This window comes from Antechinus flavipes, chromosome 6, assembly GCF_016432865.1.
Source record: "Antechinus flavipes isolate AdamAnt ecotype Samford, QLD, Australia chromosome 6, AdamAnt_v2, whole genome shotgun sequence".
Taxonomy (NCBI): Eukaryota; Metazoa; Chordata; class Mammalia; order Dasyuromorphia; family Dasyuridae; genus Antechinus; species Antechinus flavipes.
This window is the reverse complement of record NC_067403.1, coordinates 165,943,982-165,968,418: the sequence shown is the minus strand read 5'-3', so window position 1 is coordinate 165,968,418 and position 24,437 is coordinate 165,943,982. Positions and strand designations below refer to the sequence as shown.

General features: G+C 35.4%; 1 protein-coding gene across 12 annotated transcripts in view; it reads right to left on the bottom strand.

The window, feature by feature from the left end:
• Positions 1–24,437, bottom strand: part of CCDC158 (coiled-coil domain containing 158) — a 127,796-nt gene that overhangs the window by 8,153 nt on the left and 95,206 nt on the right. For 10 of the 12 annotated variants that reach the window (XM_051967409.1, XM_051967416.1, XM_051967408.1 and 7 more), the window contains 5 exons: positions 23,032–23,160; positions 17,174–17,337; positions 15,905–15,964; positions 11,993–12,049; positions 8,805–8,872 (listed from right to left, as the gene is read on the bottom strand). In XM_051967409.1, the coding sequence (XP_051823369.1) occupies positions 8,805–8,872; positions 11,993–12,049; positions 15,905–15,964; positions 17,174–17,337; positions 23,032–23,160 (478 nt within the window). The remainder of the gene's footprint in view (positions 1–8,804; positions 8,873–11,992; positions 12,050–15,904; positions 15,965–17,173; positions 17,338–23,031; positions 23,161–24,437) is intronic. The other 2 variants (XM_051967410.1, XM_051967411.1) reach the window with 2 other exon arrangements.

The window sequence follows — 24,437 nt, the reverse complement described above, 5'->3', positions numbered from 1 at the left end:
TAGGAACCCATAGACTTGATGAAACATTATATTGACTTCAAAAACAAGTCTTTATCATTTTCTAGATAGCCTTTCCCTTTCTCTGCATGGCCTTCTCCCCGCCCCCCAACATTCCATTTCTCAGACTCATTAACAGCAATCACGAACACCAAAAAAAAAAAAAAAAAAGGTACCTACAGCATCTTGGAGCTATGATAGGCTGGTGTTTTGTTCTTTTTTGGTTTGTTTTCAGTGGACTGGGAAAAGACCAGAGTACCTCACTGGGAAGGAGGTATAGTGTTTCTGGCTATAGTTGTTCTTGAGTTGTTTCAGTCACGTCCAACTCTTAGACTCCTTGGCAAAAGGGATGTGCTTTACCATTTCCTTCTCCGGTTCATTTTACAGATGAAGAACTGAGGCAAACAGGGTTAACTGCCCAGGATCACACAACTAGGTAGATTCTGAGGCCAGATTTGAATGATTCCATGAAGTTTCTGATTCTGATTCCAAGCCCAGCATTCTATCCACTATGCCATTTAACTGACCCTACTGGACATGACACTTTGTAGCTGAGGACTCTGTGCAGATTACATAACATATAGCCGTTACTCATTAATATGGAATTTATTAGCTGATAGGACAATTTCCTCACAACAAACTTTGTGGAGCTCAGAGTACAAAAATGACAATATCACTTCTGATTCAAAAAACACTAAGTGAAAAGAAAGGCAACTGGGCGGCACTGTGGATAGGGTGCTGGATCTGGAGTCAGGGAGATTCATCTTTTTTAGTTCAAATCTGCTTTCAGATACTGTGTGACAGTTGTGTGCCACAGAACAAGTCATTTAGCTCTGACTCATTTTTCTTATCTATAAAGGAAAAGGAGAAAGAAATGATCAACCACTCCAATACTTTTGCTAAGAGAATTCCAAGTTGGGTCACAAAGAGTCAAACATGACTACAACTTAAGAACAGCAACGAAATGAAAGGAACTGTACTTGATGCTTTGATGATACCATGGTACCATCCCATAGTTTGCTGGAATGACAGCACTTGCTTATTATCACCATTGTATATGCTTAATATCCATTGTGATACTAACTATGAAGTATCTAGTACAAGTTTCTAAACATTTTTTGAATGTTGGCAGTATGTATTTTCATTTTATTTTTTATTTTTATTGTGAAGTTGGTACACACATCACCTAACATGAACATTTCAGTATAGGAAGAACAGAAAAAAAATGATTGTATATGAAGCTGTGAAGTTATGTTAAGTTCACTTTAAAAATGCATGTTAAATTTACTTTCCAAACTTTAACTTTTTGTTAGTTTCTTTATTATGAAAGTAACCAAAAAATATGAGCATTCCCTGAATCCTCTGAACTGAACTGAAAAAGATAAGACCATTCATCTTTGTAATCATCCAGTTCATCTGGTTAAGGATCCTGTTTCACTTAATAGGGTCCTGCTCCACTTGGCTGTGTCTTCTTTGAACTTCCTGCATTCTCTTAGTAATTCATTTTCCTTGAATTAATAATATTAGTAAAACCCAATTCCCCAAAGAAGCCAACAAATGAGCATAATTACATGAAACAATGCACAAATTGGCAGTGTATGAAAAAGCATGTTTTATTTTCTAATGGAACAATTAATTCTCTAGTAAGAAATGGGAAAACTCAACAGTTATCTGAAGTCATGATCAAATATTGTTGCACTATTTATAATTCCTAAATCTTTCAAAGTAGTTTTCCTTATTGTTGTTATTGTATAAATTATTCTTCTGATTCTGCCCATTTCTTTCTGTATTAATTCACATGCATGTCTTTTCAAATTTCTCAGATTCTATCTTTTTAACAATTTCTTTTGCATAATAATATTCCATATGATATTCATATATTTGTTCAGCCATTCTCCTGTTAGCACATTCTCTTTCTATTCCTTTGCTACAACAGTGCTGCTATAAATATCTTTTAAAAATATGATCAAATTTTTGATTGCCTTGAGATATATATCATGTAGTAGTAGCAGTGGGTTAAAAGAGTTGGCAATTAGTTGTTTTTTTGATTATAAATGTTATAATTAGGTAAGTAGACACCTAAATATTTTGTACATTTTTTGTTATTGTGAATTTTTCTATTTTCTATTTCTTCCTTTTGGGCTTTGTTGGTAGTTTATAAAAAAGCTGATTTTTGTTGATTTTATGTTCAGCTTCTTTGTTGACGTTATTTTAAATTAATTTTAGATATTTAATGTTCTATTAATAAGCCATTTTATCAGCTGAAAAAGTAATGATTTGTTTCTTTTTTGCCTATGATACTATTTCAGTTTTTGATCTTGTCATAACATAATTGCTAGTATTCTTAGAACTACATAAAATAATGATGATAATAAAATGTCCTTTCTTCACTCTAGTATTCCTAGAAAAGTCTTTAGCATTTCTACATCACAAACAATGCTAGTTTTGTATTTTAGATAAAAACTGTTCAGCTTAATCAGGAAAGGATCCACATATTCTATTTTATCAAAGACTTTTTCTGCATCAATTATATGATTCTTTAAAATGTTTTTATTAGTATGCTCTGATACTTATTCTTTTTCCAATCTTGACTCAATCCTATATTCCTGTCACAAATTCAACTTGATCATGTCATCTTTTAAATATGTTAATGTAGCCTCTTTGCTAATATTTGATTTGATGTTTTTCCATTTGTAGTCTTTCTCTACTTTGTCTTCCCCTGTCTTGGGTAACAGGGACCATAAAATGAGCTTGACAGAATCTCTTTTATTTCTATTTTTTTCCCCAAATAAATTTGAGTTAATATTCTTTGAAAATTTTGTAGAATTCACTTGTTATTTTCCCCTTTAATTTTTCTTGATACTGAGGTATGTGAAGTTTTTATTCTTTGTTCTATTAATCTTGGTATTTTATTTTTCATAAATAATAGTCCCTTTCATTTACATAACCAAGTTTCTGGCACTTAGTTGAACAAAATCATTTATAGTAATTTCTTTCATTTCCTCTTCATCTGTTGTAAATTTTCCTTTTTTAAAGTTAAGTAATTTGGTTTTCTCTTTATGAATCATGTTAGCCAATATGTCTATTTTTTGAGTTTATTTTAAAAGGGTTGTCTTATCAAGTTTTTGTTTTCAATGTTATTTGTTTTAATTTTCAGAATTATTTTTGTATTCAAATAGGTCATTTGTTTCTTTCCTAGTTTCTTTTTTTTTTAGTTGCATGCCTACATTAGTCTGATTTTTTCCCTTTTGTTGATAAAAACATTTATATAAAGAAAATTTCTTCTCATAATGTCTTTGGCTGCAACTCCCATATTTTTGGTATTTTGTCTGTCTGTTATTTTCCTTAGCAAAAGTATCTTATTTTCAGGATTTATTCTTTGGTACACATATTCTTTAGGAATATGTTATTTTTTTCTCCATTTAATTTGAATTGTTTTCCAGATGTCTTTTATTATAATTTTTAGTGAATTGTGATCAGCAAATAATGAATTCAATATTACTGCTTTTCAAAATTTGCTTATTCTCTATTACATATTGTTTTTAAAGATACTAAGCACAGATGAAAAATATGTATACCTCTTTCCAGCTCTATTTCACTAAACTTGAATACAATTCTATTCAGGTTCTTATCCCCTATCTTTCAGGTAGTCAGATGATTTAGATTTTCTCCAAAAGACTTATTTTTAGTAAGATATATTTTTTATGTATTTTTCAATCATTTAATTTTGTTCTGAAATTTGTTGTCTCAAGGAGTCATGAATTCTGTCTGGTTCATTCTAATTCTTTAGGGAAATTTTACTTATTTAAAGTTTTATAACAGTTGTACTAATTTTTTTAATTCTCTCTCCAAGTCTTTCCTTTTTAATATCCTTTTTCCCCTTTCTTTCCTCTAATACTCATTTAATTGGTTTTTTAAAAATTCTAGCTTTATTCCAGGAACTCTTGCCAACATTATGGCTGGGTTTGTTTGATGTATTGATTGTCTATAAAGTACAGTTATTTTCCTCTTCTGGGTTAGTGTCTTGGGAATTCCTGTATTCTATTTTTTTATTATTGGTGTCTTCTTTTTTCCCACCTAAACTGGGACTTTATGCCAGGTCCAGGCCCTTTGCACTTCTGGAGGGAGGGTGGGGCCTTATCTGGTTTATATCTCTGTTTGGGGTTTATTCAATTGCTGCTTATTAATGGTGTTGAGAATTGTGTTTTTCAAGTCACTCTAGGAATGGCATAGGCTTGAGTGACAAGACTGACACATGAATTCTGGTTGGAGTTGCTGGCCCCAACATGCTGGCATAGGAGGGTCAGTTGGATTTAAAATGATAGAATTGTAAGCTTGACTTGGCCAGTGCTCTCCACTCCTGCTATGCAGATGCATTTACCCTAGTTTGTGGTTTTTAATTCTGTTTTTAAAGAATCGTGTTTTTCACTTTCTATTCTAAGCTGGGTATTCTCCTTTCAATTTTTCCCAGGAGACCTTAATTTCATTTTTATCTTTAGCTTTATTTCTTCTAGCCACTCTTGAGTTCTTATTTTTTTCCTGAGGAACTACTACTTATATTTATTACAGAACTTGCTTTATTCTAAGCTTATTTATTGGATTTCTCTTTATCTACAACAGCTCATTCTATTTGGAATTTTCTTCTGTTTACTCATATCTCTAGTATCAATTCCTGGTTTTGGACTTAGTGCAATTCATTCAGGAGTGCTTCTGCCACAGTCCCAGGGAATCCCGGGCTTTCTTGCCTCTGTCTCTCCCCACCTCTTGGATCCACTGATGGCTTGTCCTAGTTTCAGCCCTCTGGGAAGTCCCTCTTCTTTGCAGGCAGGGCCTGCTGAGCTTCCTCCTCGGGAATCACCCACAAGACCTGGTCTTGTGCCTTTCCTTCAGGCCTCCTGAATGGTGCCAGTGTATACGGGCCTGCCTGCTGAGTGCCCTCCTGGGGGACACAGGAAGGGTTGTTGCCCCCTGTGGCCGCACTGACAGCATGGCCAGCTCCTGGCTGCTAACTCCAACAAACCAGAGTTTGTGCTTTGTGCAGGCCAGTACAGAGGAGCTTCCCGTTCTCTCCTTTGGTATTTACTAATCATTGCTTCTTTCTCTGCAGATTTTCTTGGGAGGGCAAGAAATAGGACATAAACTTTCCTGTCACCATATTCACAAAAAAATCATCTTGTCTAAAATATACAAACAACTTGTTGCAGGAAGCTTAACTTTGTTTCTGAGCCAATGCCGCTGCTTGAGAGAAATGTTCTTTTACACAACTTTTTATAAGCAGCATTCATCATTGCTTTTCTGTTCAAGGCACAGATCTGGTGGGAAAATTCATGCTCTGCCATCTGACTTCTTATATGCATGTATGTCTATGTATCTATATGCATATACATACACATACATATAATCTCATATATGTGCACATGTATTGTGTATACCTATACTTATGTAGGTAGATATTGATGCAGAAACAGGTACAGATAATCTTTCTGGCCTGACTCCTCCTCTGCACCACGTAGAGCAGCCCTTGGGACTGCTACCTGCACTGGGATGTTAGGATTCCTTCTCAGAACACAGCCTCTTCCCCAAGCTGAGATGGGCACCCCGGATCTCACAACACTCTGCTGCAGGGAGGCAGCAACATCCCTAGTGGTTCTTCCCTTGCATCCTTCTACCCAGAAGATCCTCAGTGGCCTCGGGTTCAGGATCCAAAGGTGGAGCTGTCCAGCCACGGGGTCTGTTATTTCCTTTTGAAGGTAGCACAGAGGGTGTGAAGCATATTGGGCTGGAATACAAGTACAGGGATTCTAATGCAGGGCTGGTCCTGACTACATCTGAGTGACCCAGGACAAATTGCTCTCTGGGCCTTGATTCTCTCATTCAGATGAAGAGTGTATTGGACAAAATGACCTTTCAGATCTTCCCATTCTATAACAGTGGTCCTAGAGACCTGTATTCTTTTTTTAATCAGATTAGTTCCCAATACTTTTCATCTATCTCATAGGACTGGCAGCTAATCACCTTTAAAGAGCATCTTGCCCAAAACTGAGTGTCTTAGAAAACATTCACCAGTATGTTTTGGGTAGAGCTATAGAACCTCTGCAATAGTTGTACTGTCTACACATTTTGGAAGCAAATTTGTTACTATTTTGCAGTTAAATATTCCACTTCACTTTTGTAGGTTTTAGATTTTGAAAGGCTGCCTGGACTCAGGATTAGATAAAAATCTTGCTTTTTAAAGACAGGTTTTTATATCATTTAGATTTCTACTATATCCTTACCTCCCAGAGGGGCACCTTGTAACAAAGAAAGGAAGGAAATCAATAAAACCAATCAGCACATTAAAGCAATATTCCACACCAGAAGATTCCCTCCTCTTCAGCAAAGGCCCAATAATGCCAGCTAATTTCTCTCACTTGGAACTCAGCTTGTACTTTGTTTAAGAGCATTCATTGTCCATTGTTTGCTGTTAGTTCTTTCCATTTGTCATCGTAGACATTATCCATTGTCTTCTTCGATCTGCTCATTTCATTTTGCCACAATTTATATTAATCTTCCAGTCTTCTTTGAATTCATCCTGTTTTTCACTCTTTACAGTCTAGTCATATTCTGCTTATTTTGTATATTCATGGACCATTATCTGCTTAGCCTTGCCCAATCAAGAGAGAATGGCTACTTCATTTCTAGTTCTCTGCTACCACTACCAATACTTGGGTATATATGTCATATATTTTAATCACTGACTTCCTTGACATGTATATCAATGTGGAAACTCTTAGTCAAAGCATGTGGATATCTTAACTATTTTTATAATTCCAGGCTGCTTTCCAAAATGGTTTTACCAATTCACAGTTTCACCAACAATGTACTAATGTTTCATGTTCTTCCCCTTTTTGCCCCAATAATTAACTAATTTTGCCTTTTTGTTATACCTTAATAATGTTCTGCTTAGTATTATTTTGAAATTTCACTTTTTACATCAAACATAAGTCATCCAATGTTAAAAACTCCCTGAAAACACACAGAATGCAACACTGTCTGCATAAAATATTTGTATACAATTTTTGGACAGAACTATATGAACTAAAAGGCACATAATTGTTATCTTAGTCAAATAATGATATATAATGAAAATGTCATTTTTCTAATTGTTTGTTTCTTCCTTTCTTTTTTTCATCTGTGTCTGGCAATCAGTTCAGTAATGCTGCTAGCACAAGCTGGCTATCCACCTGTTAGGAGCATATTAAAGGGAACTCGGGGCAGTAGGTCTAACAGTCCTTTTGACTCCATTATTCTATCATAAAAAAGGCCCCATCACATAATAGACAGAGGGTTGGCTTCAGAGCCTGGAAAGTCAGGATTCAAGTCATGCCTTGGACAGATATATGGTAGGTGTGCAACCCTACGACTGGCTCTTACTTTCATTGTTGTAGGCAACTCTCTAAGGCCTGCATTGGGGGAGGGATTGTTTGCACTAGGAATTCCCTATCCCAATGCAATCACTGGTCCAATCTTGATTTGATTTCATAAAAATGAAGAAAACACATTTTTTCTGACTATAAGTCAAACTATTGCTATAAATTGTTTATTTCCAAACATCTTTTACTTGTCATTGCTTCATGAGTCTGGAGTTATGCCTTAATTAGCTAAGTGTTTCCCAGCACTTATCACAGCACTCCCAATAATTAAATGTCTATTGAATTTGCTAAACTGAATTATAGACTTTCAATTTGGCCTACTGACAGCAACCGATTTTCAGTTTTTTTAAAAGATGTAAAGCCTTCGGTATAACTTATTGAAGTTATACTACTGAGCAACTTTCAAAAAATATTTCAAAATGTTGATTCCCATCCCAAATTTAAAATTTAAATCATTCTAAGTAATGTTTATTATGAACTGTATTAAATTGGTATCTATTGAAGAAATGCTAAATAGGAGAAAATATTTCATCATTAATTTTTTACTGATTATCTAGAAATTAACTGGAGCAAAGTTAGTATCTTGAATGAAAACACATTTTAATAAGTCCTGACTGAATTTGACTTCCGATAGTCTTATGAAGGAATTTTGTACTAAAAGACCTTTAAATATTAATTAAATAAAAAGGTACAAGAAAGAGAACAAAATCTCTTCCTCCTTCTTTCTGGTAAAATCCCAGAATGACTAAGATGTCAACCTGTACCTGACTGGTCAGTGCTAGTTTTAATTGATTAGCTCAACCAACTAGAACCATGTGATGGAAGTGAAGGAATCTGGATGAGCTCTTATCTCCCTTCCATTCTACAATACAAGAACTAGGACTGTAATTTGAAGCAGCAACATGTATGTCCCTGCTCTGAACAATCCCTGGGGCATAGTGCATGAAGCAGAATACTTGGACTGTGATTTGGTATCTATCTTACCATGTCTTAAGTAACTAGAGAGCATGGATAAGTGCAGATAGGGGAACTTCTGAGGTCTACATATCCCCCAAATGGCCCTAACCTAACTGAGTACTTTTTGTTTCTTTGTTTTTCAAACATTTTTCTATTGTTTTCAGTAAAAATAACATGAAACAAAATGCAGATCTCAACTGAATATATCTAATGAGAAACAAAGTAATTGGGCCAAATGGCCTGTTCATGCAGAATATCTGGATAAATTGTAATTGGAAAATACTCTCGTAAGCAAATAATAAACCAAGGTCATATAATTCGTGAAATTGTGTTAAGGTAATAAAAATGGATTTTTTGATTAGTAGAATAAATTTAAAAATAAAAAGTACATTTCCTCAAACCCTTTGCATATTCTATAAATATCCACTGAGAACTCACCAGTTGATGGAAAAGTGAAGGTAGTAGATGTATCCTCCAGGTCTCCAGCATGTAAAGTTGCAGGATCTCTGGAAGCAAAATAATGATGATGATAATAATAATAATAATAACTGACATTTAACATGCAAGAATAACATGAAGATTAATAGGAGCAAATCCAAAGGAACTAAAGTGGTCAGTGACAGTGGAACTGAGAAAATATAGACATCACCAAACCAAAAAGCTACCATGTTCTAGGAGTAGCTGCCTAGGAGATTCTTCGCTGGCACTCAGTCCTCATATCATGTTAATGAAATGTAAAAAATAAAACTGTGAAACTTAGACAACATATATTCTTGAGGGGGTGGAGGGAAGAGTTATTTCAATACAGTTATCTTTGTACATTTCAATGACATAAAATTTTGATGATTTAGGTTAGGAGACACAATATAAAGAAATAATTTTAAAAAGACAAAAAATATTTTTAAAAATAAAGTAAGTAAATGGAATCTCAAAGATCTATGACCATTAATTAATGAAAAAATGTAAATAATACAAACAGATAAATCATAAAAATCCTTTAAATTCACTCAGCTTTTATTTTTAAGACTTCAAACATGTTATAGATTAAATTAACTGATACAGATTTTAAAAGCTAGATTAACCACTATAAGCACATATTGTATATTCATTGCAAAATAATAAATTTATCGGATAATTCCTGATAGTATTAACCTAATTCAATGCTGAATTATCTTTAAGGCCTAAAAATTAATAGCAATTTCTTTCAATGATTCCCAAGCATATAATTTTTAAAAATTACTATTATGAAAACTAAACAACTTAACAACAACCAAAAGAAGCCCCTGAACATTCAAATCTATTTATTTCACTTCAAATTATCTTCCAATCTTTGTTAATGTGCAAGTGGAATGTACACTGGGTTTAAGCTACATGATTAGGTTTCTTATCCCACTTCTTATTCATGTCACCAGGGATAAGTCACTGTTTCTGAGCTACAAATGGGGATAATATTTGCATAGGCTTGTTGTAAAGAAAGCATCTGACAGATGTGCAATTTATCCATTTATATATGTAGATATTATAAAGTATGTCCACTCCAGTCTGACTGAATTTTTCACGTTGGATGTGTTTGTGAATAAATGCCGTTTATCAATGGAACCGCCTCATTAACTTTAGAAAGGGTCATCACCTAGTTGGATGCAGTGGAATGAATTTTTTGGATATAGCAACTCCCCAAAATCTTCTACTAAGGCACTGTGATCTGTCTGGATGGAGGAATACATACATACACCAACCAAATCAAATATGTAATCTGAAGTATGTGGTATATATACATGGCTACATACATAGTTGTACGTATTCCTTTATTTTTAATTATTTGACTCATCTAAAGTTCTTTACAATATATGATACAATAAAAGTATGGATTCAAGTTAATTCTCTCGCATATTTATAGCCAAGTTTCCCTATAGCATTTAGAAAATAGTGATATTCAAGTACATTGTTGTGTTAACTTTGTTTAGTTATGTGTTCATTTATGATATTAGTCTAAATATATTTCTAAAATTTGCTATTGGATTCTATTTTTTTTTTAAGTGGGAAAAGGTGTGTAAGATTCTAGGACATAATAGATTCTCTTCAGAGGCTTTGAGGGAAGACACAAATGGAAATCTCACAGGAGGATGGGCCAAACTAAAGTTGCAATCTGAAGTGATAACCAGAACAAAGGGACAACTTCCCTCATGCTTTAGTGTGCACACCATATTGGAAAAGAGAGATTTATGAAGGATCTTCCTTCCTCCCTCCTCCCCCACTTCCCTTCCACAAATATGTATTGAGAGCCTGCTAAGTGAAGGAACCTAAGCTATGTGCTGGGTGGACAAAATATGGCTCATTGTATTAATACAAATTTTCCTTTTGTCTTATAAAAGCTTTAAATACCTCACATCTCACAGAACCTTAGAACATTATTAAAAGGGACTTCTATTTTACTTCTACTCCATCCTCTTCATCTCCTCTCATTCATCTTTACAATACTCTTACAAGATGAGAAACAAAAAAATCAGCCAATCCACAGACACAGATTGTGAAGACTTCAAAAGACAGTAAACAACTGTCTACACCCAGTGATCCTTTAGCAAATGTGAACTCCTCTCTTATTGGGTCATGAAAAGAACAGCTGACTTGAGATCCAAACAAGCAATCTATTTTCCTCCCCCACCTCACTCTGGCTTTAATGAGGACAAATGTCAATGATCCTTCAGATGGACAGAAGAACTATCCAGGGATAGAGACTTACAGTTCAGAAGATCCTGGCTAGGCTATTGATGTAGCCAGTGGCGAGGGGAACAGGAGGAAAGGGAGACAAGAAAAGGGCTTCTTTCTCCTCAATTTTCTTATTTGAGAGACTGGACCAGTGGCAGGGAGCATTCATCCTAAGGACTTACCAAGGACCAGCAAGACCAACACAGACACAGAAGCCACTCCAAGAAATGTCACTTGTTACACAGATTTAAAAAGGCCACAATGGACTTGAGAAAGGACTTCCAACACCCAGAAGTTGTAAATTAATCTTTTGATCATATTAAGTTCTCTACTACCATTGTATCTTAAGTTTAAGCCCATTCTTTTCTCTAGGTGCTGAATACATTTGTGAGAGAATATAACCAGGCCTTTGGGAGGCTGTTTTGTTTGTGGTTGTTCAGCTGTCTGATTCTTCATGATCCCATTTGGGGTTTTCTTGGCAGAGATACTGGAGTAATTTGTCATTTCCTTCTGTGGTTCATTTTCTAGCTAAGGAAACTGAGGCAAACAGGGTAAAGTGACTTGGTTAGAGTCACCAAGCTAGTGAGTGTCTGAAGCCACATTTGAACTCAGGAAGATGAGCCTTCCTGACTTCAGACCTGGCACTCTTGTTTACTGTGTCACCTAGTCAACAGTGATGTTTTATACTGTTAAACTACACCTTGTCGATAAATACAACTTTCTAAAGAATGGAGAGCTGACTGATTAGTACTAATGGAAAGTACACCAGTGGGGACCTAACTTGAAACTCAGTGTGTCAGCCCTGAGGATACTGACAGCTACCTTCTGAAGAATCAGCCCATACAGCAGTGAAGGATATTTTAACAACAACAAAAAAAAATTTGAAATTCAAGGAAATGTTGAGTATAAGCACTTCTTACCTGCTATAAGTTTCACTTGACCTAGTGCTTTCAGGGGTTTCTCTAACTGAACTGCTTCTGTCAATAAAGGGGGCAGGAAGGGATGAAAGAAGAAAATGAATGAAACAGCATTTCCACCAAGGTTTGCGAGAGAATTCATTTAAATAAGATTGAGTGGAGAACAATGAAACATTACCACTGGGTATATGGGGAAGGGAGGGGACCCATTCAGTCTATATTCAATCTTTTCTCTTTTCATTTACCATAAATTTGTAGGATACTGTGTCTGGCATAAATTTCTCCTTTCTTGGTGACATATCTAGATTACTGACCTCATTATTTCCTTTGGCTATTGATGAAACATGAAGGTGATCTGAGATTCACATAAGCAAAAATTTCCTAATAAGAAAAACTAAGTTCTAATAAATGGGAATAGTAAATCCCATAAAATGGTTGTATGTATTCAAACTCACTATTTACAGTTATAAGTATTTAAAATATGGTCATTGGTTCCAGTCCAATGCAAATATGCAGTGTGAATTTAAATAATTCTATCACTTCATGGGATTCATTATTTACAGTGATTTGGACCTAGCCCTATTCAAAAGTAGAGTGGACGCAATTATTTTAGGAGGTAGTTCAGAGCTTGTTCCTCAATGGTTTTCAAATGGAGGTTGGATGACCACAAATTTAAAGGTAATCGAGAAGATTCCTAGCCATCTAAGAACTAAATGAAATCCTTTTCAATTAAGAGATTCTGATTTGGTGAAGTGTTTTTTTTTTTAAAAGTCTTACTACCTCAGCCTTGTTTTGGGGATGCTCAGGCTTAGTTTACCTTGTAAGCACAAATAAATATGTAGAAAGAGCCTCCTCTACTGCAGAGCTTCTTCAATTTCTTCCACTTGCAACTCCTTTTTGCCCAAGAAATTTTTATGCAGCTCCATTTTGAATCTGAGCTGGGGTGTTTCTGGCAGCATTCATGCATGCACAATGCAAAGTGCACATGTATGTTTAGAACTAATGCTGCAATGATGTTAAGTGATGCAACATGGGCAAACTTGCCAGAAACAGCTTGGTTCATTATGTGTTTGATTTTTTATTAATTTTTGGTTATTGTGTTCAGAAACTTTTTACTGTTGCCAAATTTTTCATGACCTTCATGTTCATGGTTACATGACACCAAATAGGTTTGTAACCCACAATTTAAGAAGCTTTGGTTCTACACTGAATCTGCTTTCTCCAAGATCAGTAGTGATAACCATCACCAAGATCAATGACCTTTGTTCACTCTTCATCCTCCTTGACTTTGCTCTGCAGGAAATCTTTCCCAATTCTCCTTTATTCTAGTGCCTTGTTGCCACTGATTATTTCATTAATCCTATATGTATCTTGTCTATCTAACTTTTTGATATTGTCTCCCCCATTAAATTGTGAGCTGCTTTAGGACATGGGCTGTCTTTTATCTCTCTTCATATCTACAGCACTTCTCACAGTACCTGCCACACAGTAGGCACTTCACAAATGTTTTCTGACTGACTTGGGAACTTATGTGACCAATGACAATCCATTCATGCCTTCTTAAAGAAAATCTTTCTTTCTGTGGTTTCTACAATACTGAACTATATATGTTTTATGAACTATATATTATTTCTCTTCCTACTTATTACTTCTTTTGTCTCATTTTCTTATTCCCATTCCCATGAATGTGGGTAATTCTAAGGTTCTCCCCTCTTTCCTTTTCCCTTTTCTCTCCATATGCTCTTCTTGGAGGATCCCATTTTCTAGAGTTTCCATCAACACTACTATATGATTACTTCCTTCCTAACAAACTATATCTTCCCCATCTTGAACTTGTGAAGTTTGGTTTAGGAGTGAACTATAACACATTTATCTGGAGCTGAATTACATCTTCAACTCACCCCAACACACTAGCCTTTTTTTTTTTCTCCTGAGGCAATTGGAATTAAGTGATTTGCCCAGGGTCACACAGCTAGGATGTTAAGTGTCTGAATCTAGATTTGAACTCAGGTCCTCCTGACTTTAGGGTTGGTGCTCTATCTACTGCGCCACCTAGTTGCCCCATACCCCAGCCTTTTAAATAACTTAACATCCTCGGGCTTGTCAAAGGAAGACCATTTTTTCTCCAGACTGTTTGTTTTCCATCTATCAATTCCTCATTTTTCATTCCTACAGCTATAATTTTAATTCAAGCTCTTGTTACCTTTTGCTTGGACAACTGTAATGACCTCCTTACTCCTAATTCTCTAACTGTAGTTTCTTCTTGCTCCCAAATCAGACTGAAATATTTAGAACTAAAAAGAACCTTAGAGATAAATCGATTCTGATCCTTTTATTTTACAAGTGAAGAAACTGAGGAAGCCACTCACTGAGGCAAGGTGAAGAGGTGAAATTATTTGATCAAAGTTTCTAGCGCTTTTAATATAACCTTGTTAATACAGAATACATCTTACATAATTCCCCCTACACCAAAATTTTCAGTAGTTTCCTCTTCTATTGGATTCAGCTCATCTACAAAGTGACTAGAATTGTACTTCTCTGGGTGAAATATGATGGTAATACAAGTTGCCACCTCTGCCATCTCAAGCCCACTCCTCAGTCTGACATTTGAAGGCCCCCTTAATGTGGATCCAACCTGCTTCATGAATCTTGTCTCTCACTCCATAATCTCCGTGCATCCCTAGCCAAATTGCACCATTCATCATTGCCTGATCTTTTCCTGTCTTTTTGTTTCTTTACTTTGTTTGTGTCTAGAATGGACACTTTTCACAGCTATCCCTGTATAAATGCTATTTGTCACCAAGGTCAGCTCTATGTCACTTCCTCCACATGGTCTTCCTCCTTCTGATGCTCTTCCCACTACTTGAATATTTTGAGTATTCCACTACTTGGAATTATCACTTTCTAATGTAATCCTAGTTCTCAATATACCTTGCCTTATCTTCCCCATCAGGTGGTATGATGATAATAATTTACATGTATATAGCACTTTATGATTTATAAGGTTTTTTCCCTCCTACCAGCTCAAAAGTTCCTATTAGGTCCATAAAGCAGGTGAGAACACTGAAGTCCAAAGACTTGGCCACAGTCACAGAGATGGGATATAGATCCTGGTTTTCTGACATAAAATCTGTTCTTTATTTAGGTTTTTATCCCAATGCCTAAATCAGTTATTTGCTTAAAATAAAGCAATCAGGAAAACTTAAAAGTCAGATGATAACTTTTTAGCAAGATGATTCCAATTTAGATGAGAAAATAGATTTCAGTGAAAAAAAAAAACCCTTTTCATTTTATCAACAACTTTTCTTTCAATTAACTAATGCCTTACAAATGCCTTACAAATTATTCATTTAAAAACACTGATCCCAAAACATGGTAAGGACTATATTAAGTTATGCAAAGTAAAGTGAGAAAAACCAACAAAATGAAGTGAGAAGAGCCAACTCATCGTGCGCAGTAACAACAATGATGAAATGATGATGGGTTGTGAAAAGAATTGGCTACTCTGATCAACGCAGTGATCCAAGACAATGCCAAAGGATGCATGGTGAAAAGAGAGAGTACTTATGAACTCTGAATGCAAAATGAAGTATAATTTTCTCACTTATTTTCTCAAGTTTTTTTTTGAAATATGGCTTTTTAGTATGATTTCACATGTATAATTAATTGATATCCTAATGCTTGACTTCTCAGTGGGTGAGAAGAGGATGGGAGGTAAGGCAAGAATTTAGACCTCAAAATTTAAAAAGAATGTTTAAAAAAATAATAAATCAAAATGCTAAAAACAAAAACAAAATATGTGGTAGGGAGGGGCGGGATAGGCGGAAAGGGAGGGAATATAAGCTCAACTGCTAGGCTGATGTTTTCCTAATTCTGGCTCTATAAACTACATTCAGAAACTCCAATTTTTCTTACCTGTTGAACATCTCTGTTCTCAGTTTAGAATCAGTAAGTGAATCTCTGACTGCATCATCTCTGTATGGACAAATATACCCCAAAGTTATTGGTATGAAGATCAGAAGTGTTCCTTATAGTTTCTAGATCCCCAAATTTCTCATATGAATATAACCTTCTATGAAGCATTAAGTAAGTTTCCAAAGTAAAGTTTGCAAAGAGAGCCTCTTGTCCCCAGGTTTCAGGGATTCATAATAAAAACCTTCAGAGCAGCAGCTAAATCTTTTCCGAGTTCTCCAAGTTACCTATTCTGTTCATGCTTACTACATTGCTTTATTTTAAGGCGTGCAGAGTTAAATTTTGTCATAAATAGATTAAACACTAGAGTAGCATAAAACCTGAGGAAAGTAGTTATTAGTGAATAGAACCAGGGCTAAGAGCCATGACACTAACTTAACTGACTGAGGGAGGTGAGTCTAGGGTAGGTTGAGGTCTGTTTTTCCTAAAGATGCAGCTTGAACATTTACACCTCAAAAATCTGCAAACACTTACAAAACAGGGCTTGATTGACTTGCTAGTTGTCTAGATTTTTAAAAACAATTGAGAAAATAACGATTTTGTAGATTAAATTTAAAAGCGTGTTGTTTATATGTGTAGATTTGGAGAGCCGGTTCTTAGACATTGACCAACCATCTATCAAAAGTAGATAAACATTGCCTTATTCATTAATCAAGCAAATATTAGGTTCCTGCTGTGTGCAATGCACTAGGCTTATACTGGAAAAGATAACAAAATAAATAAGACAAAGCAGGACAACAAAACAGATGCATAGATACTTATAACACAAATTAGACTAGAATAAGTACACAAGATGATTATAAAATTCTCTGAGAACAGAGGAGTGAGCAAAGTTCTAGCTTTGCCATTCACTAAATGTATGATAGGGCAAGTTATCTAACCTCATTAAGCCTCAATTTCCGTCATCTGTCAAACAGTTATTACTTGCACTACCTAACTCAAAGGGTTGATATTTTTAAAAGCAGCTTTGTAAAGTGCTCTCTTGGAATGAATTATCTAAGGCTGCAATCTTTTTTGACCATCATGATCTTTTTTCCTAAAAGAGAGATTTCTTATATTTGTGCTCTCCTTTCTCATCTCCTCTTTTCCCTGTTACTCCCAGACATCATTACCAGCCAAGACTCTTTACAGAGCAGCTCACAGGCAACCTGAGCAGCAAACCACTCAAACAGAGTCTGATTTTTGGAAGGGTGAAAAGCACATGCATCTTACGCTCCCATGTGAATGGCTCCTCCAGTGGAGGGTCTTCCAATGTCACCATCATTCTTAGGTAGAGACACAGAGGGCTCTTCATTGATGACACTTCTCAGCTCATGAAGAAGTTGTTTTAAGTCCCTTGTAGGGTCTTCTTTCAGGATAGCAACTTTGGCTGGTATCTGAATTATAACAATTGTTTACATAACAATTATAATGAATTAACTCTCTATACCTTCCAGATAGGTATATCCCCACCAATAAAGATGTTGCTAATTATATAGATCTGAATATGTGCGTGTGTGTGTGTGTATTCTAAAGAATTAAAGTATTTAAAATAGATATTAATAATTGCTTTTATCAGAAATATAGAATTTGGGCACTGGTAGAAACCTCAGGGGTTACGTGGAGTCCCTCATTTTACAGATGATGAAACTATTTTTTTAAAAATTTTTATTTAATAATTACTTTATATTGACAGAATCCATGCCAGGGTAATTTTTCTACAACATTATCCCTTGCACTCGTTTCTGTTCCGATTTTCCCCCTCCCTCCCTCCACCCCCTCCCCTAGATGGCAAGCAGTCCTATATATGTTAGCTATGTTGCAGTATACCCTAGATACAATATATGTTTGCAGAACCGAACAGTTCTCTTGTTGCACAGGGAGAATTGGATTCACAAGGTATAAATAACCCGGGAAGAAAAACAAAAATGCAGATAGTTCACATTCGTTTCCCAGTGTTCTTTCTTTGAGTGTAGCTGCTTCTGTCCGTCATTTATCAATTGAAACTCAGGTCTCTTTGTCAAAGAAATCCACTTCTATCAACATATGTCCTCATACAATATCGTTGTTGAAGTGTATAATGATCTCCTGGTTCTGCTCATTGATGAAACTATTTTTTTAAAAATTAGCCCTATATAAAAGTTTTACTGATTATATATAGTTCATGTTTTGGTAGTCCATTTGCTTTTGCACCAAAAAACCCTAACACAGCCAAGATTAGAAGGAAAGCACAAAGCTGGGGAAAAAATTTTTACAGCCAGTTTTTCTGATAAAGGCCTCATTTTAAAAATTAAAAACTATATCAAATTTATAAGACTACAATTTTCCAATTGATAAATAGTCAAAGGATATGAACAATTTTCAGATGAAAAAGTTAAAGCTATCTATAGTCATATAAAAACATTCTAAGTCATTATTGATTAGAAAAATACAAATTGGGGCAGCTAGGTGGTGCAGTGGATAGAGCACCAGCCCTGAAGTCAGGAAGACCTGAGTTCAAATATGATCTCAGACACTTAACATTTTCTAGCTGTGGGATCCTGGGTAAGTCACAACCCCAATTGCCTCAGCCAAAAAAAAAAAAAAATTATACACACACACACACACACACACACACACACACACACACACACACAAATTAAAACAACTCGGACCACCTCACCTCTCATATTGGTTAAGATGACAGGAAAGTTATCATAATGATAAATGTTGTAGGGCATGTGGGAAAACTGAGAAACTAAGACATTGTTGGTGGAGTTGTGAAATGATTTTGGAGAGCAATTTGGAACTATGCCCAAAGAGCTATAAAATTGGGCAAACCATTTCATCCAGCAGTGCTCTACTATGTCTGTATCCCCCCAAAAAAATCATAAAAGAGGAAAAAGGGCCCACATGTACAAAAATGTTTGTAGCAGCTTTTTCTGTAGTGACAAAGAATTAGAAAATGACTAGATGCCCATCAATTGGGAAATGGCTGAATAAGTTATGGTATATGAAAGTAATGAAATATTATTCTAATAAAAATGATGAACAAGCTTATTTTAGAAAGGCTTGGAAAGATTTACATGAATTGAGCAAAACAAGCAGAACCAGGAATAGACTGTACATAGTAACAGCAAGATTATGTGATGATCAACTATGACAGACTCGGTTCTTCTCACTAGTTGAGTAATCCAAGACAATCCTTATAAACTTTGGATGGAAAACACTATCCACATCCAAAGAGAGAACTCCGGAGACTGAATGTAAAGCAACACATGCTATGTTCACTTTTTTTTCCTTTTTTTTTCCTCTTGTGATTTTTCCATTTTGATCTGATTCTTCTCTCCCAACATGATTCATAAGGAAATATATTTAAAATAATGAATGTATATGTATAACCAAAAAAAGTTGTTTTTTACATATAACCAGGGAATAAACTTTTAAAAGAGTGAATTAAAAAAAACCCACCAAAATTAGAAATATTCTTCAAGAATTTATAAATTTTTACTAATTGTAGTCCATTTTTTTACATAATAAACTTTTTGCATTCTTCCTTTTTACAGCAGTGATATAATTTTGTAAAATTGTTTGGTATTTATCTGCTGTTCAAATATTTCAAACCTAAATGATTTATCTAAAGTTTCTTAAAAAGAAAAAGAAAAGAAAAAACATTCATTTGAAATTAACTCATTTAGAATTTATAGTTTTAAAAAACGTTGATATCTTCTTTTGTTTTTCCATTACCTACATGGCCTAATATAGATCTCTTCTACTCAATAAACTATACCTTTCTCTTTATTTTAAAAAGGAAAAAAAAAACAGGTCAAGAAAATCAACACTGCCAGAAGAGAGAGAGAGAGAGAGAGAGAGAGAGAGAGAGAGAGAGAGAGAGAGAGAGAGATCTCTACCACTGCATTTTCTTACTCATAAATGTGAGGAATTCAAGCTGATGGTTGTTGTTTTTAAGACGGTGAAGGGATCTTTCCATTTATATTGCTATAGTCATGGTATAGTCAGACTAAATGCTGTAGTCTGCATATTGCTATTCCGGCTTTGCTCATGGAGTTTACTTTTGTGTTAGCAAGGCAAGGGCTCAGCAAAAGTGTAGTGTGAACAATATTATAAGAGGAATATTTTAACCTATTTAGGAAAACAAGTTGCTTTCAAATACAAATTCAAAGCTGCCGGAAATGTCAGTTCCTCAATCTTCTTTAAGTCTATGATCTGTTCCTTTACTCCATCCTGGTATTCACCACTGTGCATTCAAAAACTCAAGACTTTTCTCTATTTGACCACAACCTCTACTTAGCTTATTCCTTTTCCCCCTACTCTATCCTTTTCATCTTTCAGACTTTTCTGATTTTTGTTATTTCCTTTCTAATCTTGGACCCTCACGTTAATCACTGTCTAATTCTACACTGCCTTCTACTTTTAAATCCCTTGCCCTCTAGTTCTGTCATCCCCTGGACAATCCTCAGCTTCACAGGCTGCAGAACAGAGCTTGATGGGATCATGACCATGCCATCAAATTCAGGTTATCCAGCTTCAACTTTGACTGTTTGCAACAAGGCATCCTTTTATTCCTCTCTCATAGATTCCTCAACTCACCCCCAACAAAAGTTATTCTGAATCTCATCTTTCCTAAAGTCTCCCACAATTCCTTCCTCCCTCATCTCACTGAAGAGTTGCTCACTTCTTTCTTTACTGAAGAAATGGCGGACACTCACTATGAGTTCCCTTTTCTCCCTTTTCTTCATCTCAAAACCCTTGCTACCCCACTTTCCACTTCCTTTCACAATTCTCTTAACAATGACACAGTTCTTTGGTTTTGCCCAGGCCTACCCCTCCATGTATCATTGAAGGCAAGTCGAAAAGTTATTATTAGCTTCTCAAGGTTTCATCTAGGAAATGTCTAAGCATCTGAAGTCTGTCCCTACAGCAGATCCAGGGGCTCTGTGCTGGAGCCAGCTCTAACCAGTTTGGAAGAGTATTTCATTTTCATTGTGAGCACGTAAAACTTAGAAATCAACACTCTACAGGTCAGGGCTTGATTTATTGTTTTGTAGGCAGTCTAGACTTAAGAAAATTTTAATAATGCAGATTTAAGCTCAAAACATTGAGTGCCCACATTTTTCCCCACCTGCTTATTAATGAAATACCGGCACAGTCTTTTATGCTTTGTAAACACCTTTTGACTTCTGCAAAGATACAGCAGAAGACTCAGGGAAGGATATCATCACCCTATTGGACACTAATAAAAAAAAAAGCCAACTGGTATTTACATTGCAAAGGGCTTTGTAACTTTTCTTTCATCTGAGCCTCACCAACGCTCACAGCCCAAATCCAGGCTGTGCCTCATCTGTCTCCTTTCTCTATCCAGGTAGCATATGATATACACCTATTGATTGACATTTACCCAAAGGGTCTCTCCCACGATGCTGTCTTTTTCTGGTTTCTGGATCTCCTCACTAAGATCCACAAATTTTAATAAGATATCCTCACTAAGTATATCTTATTAAAATACAATGCTAACATGACTAATATGGAAATGTTTTGTGTGACTACACATATGTAAACTATATCAAACTTGTCTTTTCAAAGATGGGGATGGGAATGGAGGGAGAGAATATGGAACTCAAATTTTTTTTAAAAGGAATGTTAAAAATTGTTTTTACATGTTATTAGGGGAAAATAAAATGCTAAATAAAAAACATACAAAGCCTCAACAGAAAACAATGCTACTCTATTTTATTTATCCCATTTTATTTCTTTTTTTAAAAAAAGTTGGGGGGAACACTTTTCTAGAGTGGCATTTCAATTATGGAGTTCATCCCACTAATTCTCCTTCCTTGTGTGGAGATCTGTAGCTCCTCTAGCTTTTTCTAATTTGTACACTTGTGCATAGCCAGCTGAGATCAAGGACTCTTCCACTGGCTTCTTTCTTGTGTCTTCCCCCCTGGTATCACTTGGCTATATCTAGTGCTCCTCTTATACTTGCAATATAGCTACAGGCTGTGGTATCCAGTGTAGTGGATATACATGAGTATTTTTTTCATTTGGGTTAAGGTTCTTTTGATTAAATTTGCAAAACTCTAAGAAATATCTTGCCAACCCTTTTTAGATGAATTCTATTCTACACTATTTTATACTTACTTTTTGTCATTTCCTGTATCTGCCCATGACCGTCATTAGCCCTACGCCTTTCCACCGCCATGAGTCCCTCCTCTCTGAGATCATCTTCCATTTATACTGTATATGTCTTGTATGTTCACAGCTGTATGTTCCCCTTAAGACTGTGAGCTCCTTGAGGGTAGGGGCATATTTTTTTTTTATTCCTAGTGCTTAGCACAGTGCCTGGCATATGAGTAGTAAGCATTTAGTAAATGCTTATTTTTAGACTGAATGATATAAATTACGATTATCTCAAATCCTGAATCACTGCAGAGCCTCCTAGAGGAGATTCATAATCACATAAAAGTATTCAGCCCAACTATATACACAGGAAAATAAAATCAAACACAAGAAGAGTGGATGTTATCCAGACAGATGTGATACTCCGTTACACAAAAAGTTCCCATCATATCTACTTTGGAAAACACTGTCTGTGTACATATGAATCATCCACTGAGTGTGAACAATGAACTGGGACTAGAACTGAAAAGGAGAAGAGGAGAAGAATTGTTTTTTAGCAAAGTGCACGATGATTGTAATGACGCCAAAGTTTCTCCCTGAAATAACTTCCCATCTTTTTTACAACTTAATTCTCCTGGTGATGCTGCATGATTTCAAGCCACAGAACCCCAAGATCTCTGAAGATGACACTGTTCTACTGGAAGGGGATAAATGATGACATCAGAGAGATGGATAACCAGAAGAGGAAAGCAGAAAAACTGCTCTTTAACTGACACAAATCAAAGCACTATCAAGACACCATGTACTACACAATATCTTCACATTTTTTTTGGAAGAATATCTAGCTCTACAACCTAGCAATTAAAATGAATAATTCCCATGTACATGCATATATTTTTTTTTAATGGAAGCCGTCTCCAGATAAACTTGCATATGTACATTCTCTTTTTTGCCACAGGATTAGAAAAGGTACTTACGTGAGATACATAGCTGATGGCAGACTGGGAAGTTGGTAAATTAGCAGAGTGGGGTCGGGAAGTAGGCAATGATGGTATAAGGCGCTGTTTCACTGAAGAACTTGAAGTATAGCCTGGACTCTGAAGTTCCTATATATTAATGTATAGATAGGCAAAATATTCTGAATAATTTCTGGCCTTTTGAATACAAAAAAAATTGAAACCCAACTATAACTTTATGCTATAAAATATCAAGCATTATTTGAATGTGACATATGAAGAATATAATTCTTTTTAATATCACAAAAACCTACCCCCTAAAATTGATATATTAAGTCCATTCAGGATTGATTTTTAAGTTTCTCTAAGGAAGTCAGACTCTTGTCAGCATAATCAAACTAATGCTCTAGAGGCATTAGTATGTGTCTTGGCTGTCTTTGGATTATTTTCATGATAAAGGTCTAGAAGAAGTGATACAGACAAAAGAAAACATTGATATGACCCAAGCTCCATTCTGCAAAGGGTATCCTACTGTTGAGAAAATGGAAGAGAGAGTACTAAATGAGACCCAAACTGATTCAATATAATGTACAAAATAAACAAGGCCTTCTTATGGTCACGAAAACAATGTATGTCAATTTTAGACAGTTGGATCATGACAAAACTCTAGAGTTGAAATGAAATAAATTCTACTGACTTAAGAGAGCAGCAGGTATCTGTAGGAAGTGCGAGATCTGAGCTCAATATGGCCAAAGGAAAGTGCTACTGTCTTGTCCTATTTACCTTTGGATTTTTATACCATTTTGCAGAGAGCTAACATTATAAAGCAATATCTAGGGACTATATCATCTCACCTAGGGTGCTGAGATATACCCAGCCAAGAGCCAGAAAGTTTCTACAGAGCACAGAACTAGAAACAAGAGTGTGGAATTTGTTGATATGGATGGATTTGCGGGAGAAATTTTCTAAGAATTAAAGCAAAATTAAAGTCCAAAAGTGAAATGGGCTACTTGTGTAGGTAATGAATTTCTCCTTCTTGGAGGAGAGATGATCAACTGTCAGGAATATTGTAGGTAATCAAGGAGCTCCCATCTGACTCCAAGAGTCTACCATTTAAATATTGTATCAATCAAAGGAAAAAAATTCTGTTTTGTTCTTCAAAAGATCCATATGTGTGAAGCTAAGGGGTCAAGGTTAGGTAGTGTATATGAGAGAGGAAGAATGTCTTCTCTTTCTTTTTAGTGGTCTTGGCTAGATGTGAAAATGTTTCATTATTTACAAAATGCAATCTTTTATCATAATGTAAGCTGGAAGAATTTAAGGCACCAATAGAAATATTCAAAATTATTTCCAGGTTGTCAGTATATGGAAAAGTAGTGGTATCCCCTTTTTTTCCTGATCCTCCCTGATGGAACACTCCTTCACAT